Source organism: Rhincodon typus, unplaced genomic scaffold (assembly GCF_021869965.1).
Source record: "Rhincodon typus isolate 14 unplaced genomic scaffold, sRhiTyp1.1 hic_rhity00000061, whole genome shotgun sequence".
Lineage (NCBI taxonomy): Eukaryota > Metazoa > Chordata > Chondrichthyes > Orectolobiformes > Rhincodontidae > Rhincodon > Rhincodon typus.
The window spans coordinates 24,588-26,747 of NW_025965699.1; the positions used below are offsets into that span (position 1 = coordinate 24,588).

General features: G+C 56.4%; 1 protein-coding gene across 1 annotated transcript in view; it reads left to right on the forward strand.

Annotated features, from left to right (window-relative positions):
* LOC125488197 overlaps nt 1-2,160 on the forward strand; it is a 12,450-nt gene that overhangs the window by 9,534 nt on the left and 756 nt on the right. Inside the window, exon 5 of the mRNA XM_048621121.1 lies at nt 1,936-2,154. Within this exon, the coding sequence (XP_048477078.1) occupies nt 1,936-2,154 (219 nt within the window). The remainder of the gene's footprint in view (nt 1-1,935; nt 2,155-2,160) is intronic.

The window sequence follows — 2,160 nt, forward strand, 5'->3', positions numbered from 1 at the left end:
CCGGGGCAGTGGAAGGGGGTGTGAGGGTCACACGGGGCGATGCCACCGATCAGGAGGTGAGGACCCACTGACACTGTCCAATGAACAGAATGCCAACTATCGAGGGGCAGGAGGAACAGTTACCCCTGGGAAGGGAAACGGGCAGCGTCATTGTGTGTGGGGAACCCAGGGACCCCCTTCACTCACGTTGACTGGGAGACACTGGGTGTCTCTGGGTGTCTCTGGATCTCTCTGGGTGTGACTGGGTCTCTCTGGGTGTCACTGGGCGTCTCTGGGTGTGACTCGGTTTCTCTGGGTGTCGCTGTGTGTCTCTGGGTGTGACTGGGTCTCTCCGGGTGTGACTGGGTGTCTCTGCGTGTCTCTGGGTCTCTCTGGGTGTCACTGGATGTCTCTGGGTGTGACTGGGTGTCTCTGGGTGTGGCTGGGTGTCTCTGGGTCTCTCTGGGTGTGACTGGGTCTCTCTGGGTGCCACTGGATGTCACTGGGCGTGACTGGGTGTCTCTGGGTGTGGCTGGGTGTTATTGTTTGTGTGTCTGTGTTATTGGGAGACACTGGGTGTTATCGGTTGTGTGTCTGTGTCACTGGGAGACACAGGGTGTTATCGGTTGTGTGTCTGTGTCACTGGGTGTTATCGGTTGTGTGTCTGTGTTACTGGGAGACACGGTGTTATCGGTTGTGTGTCTGTGTTACTGGGAGACACAGGGTGTTATCGGTTGTGTGTCTGTGTTACTGGGTGTCACAGGGTGTTATCGGTTGTGTGTCTGTGTTATTGGGAGACACAGGGTGTTATCGGTTGTGTGTCTGTGTTACTGGGTGTCACAGGGTGTTATCGGTTGTGTGTCTGTGTTACTGGGAGACACTGGGTGTTATCGGTTGTGTGTCTGTGTCACTGGGAGACACATGGTGTTATCTGTTGTGTGTCTGTGTTACTGGGTGTCACAGGGTGTTATCGGTTGTGTGTCTGTGTTACTGGGAGACACAGGGTGTTATCGGTTGTGTGTTTGTGTTACTGGGAGACACAGGGTGTTATCGCTTGTGTGTCTGTGTTACTGGGTGTCACAGGGTGTCGCACAGTGACATTGGCTGTAATTGGGCTTCACTGAGTCACAGACTGACACTGGGTGTCATTGGGTATGAATGAGTACCACTGGGTGTCACTGGATGTCTCTGGGTGTTGCTGGGGCTCACTAGGTGATTTCAGGTCTCACTGTATGACACTGGAGTCTCTGGACCTTGCTGGATGCCACTGGGGTCCACTGGGTGTCTCTGAGTCTCTCTGTTGGAGCTCCGGGTGTCTCTGGGTGTCACTGGGTCTCTCTGGGTGTCACTGGATGTGACTGGGTGTCTCTGTGTGTGACTGGGTGTCTCTGGGTGTTACTGGGTCTGACTGGGTGTCTCTGGGTGTCACAGCGTGTGACTGGGTGACTCTGGGTGTCTCTGGGTGTGTGTCGGTGTCTCTGGATGTCTCTGGGTGTCTCTGCGTGTCTCTGGGTCTTTCTGGGTGTCTCTGGGAGTATCTGGGAGTCTCTGGGTCTCTCTGGGTGTCTCTGGGTGTCTCTGGGTGTCTCTGGGTGTCTCTGGGAGTCTCTGGGTGTCTCTGGGTGTGATTGGGTGTCTCTGGGTGTCTCTGGGTGTGACTGGGTTTCTCTGGGTGTCTCTGGGTGTCTCTCGGTGTCTCTGGGTGTCTCTGGGTGTGACTGGGTGTGACTGGGTGTCTCTGGGTTTCTCTGGGTGTGTCTGCCTGTCTCTGGGTGTCTCTGGGTGTGAGTGGGTCTCTCTGGGTGTTACTGGATCTCTCTGGGTCTCTCTGGGTGTCTCTGGGAGTCTCTGGGTGTCTCTGGGTGTCTCTCGGTGTCTCTGGGTGTCTCTGGGTGTCTCTGGGTGAATTTGCCCCCCTTGCCCCCCTGTGAATTGTCTCCTTTCCCATATTCCCAGGTTCCTGATAAACATTACGAGGATATCGACAGGATCCGGAGACGGAAGCTAAATGTCCGGGAGGTGGCAGGAGGAGCTGCTGCCGTTCTCCCTCCCGACAGGACGGAAAATCGACCGGGATCGTCCTCGTCACCGGGAGCACCGACCTCTGACCCCGTGCCCACACAGGCTGCATGTCCCGGGGCAGTGGAAGGGGGTGTGAGGGTCACACGGGGCGATGCCACC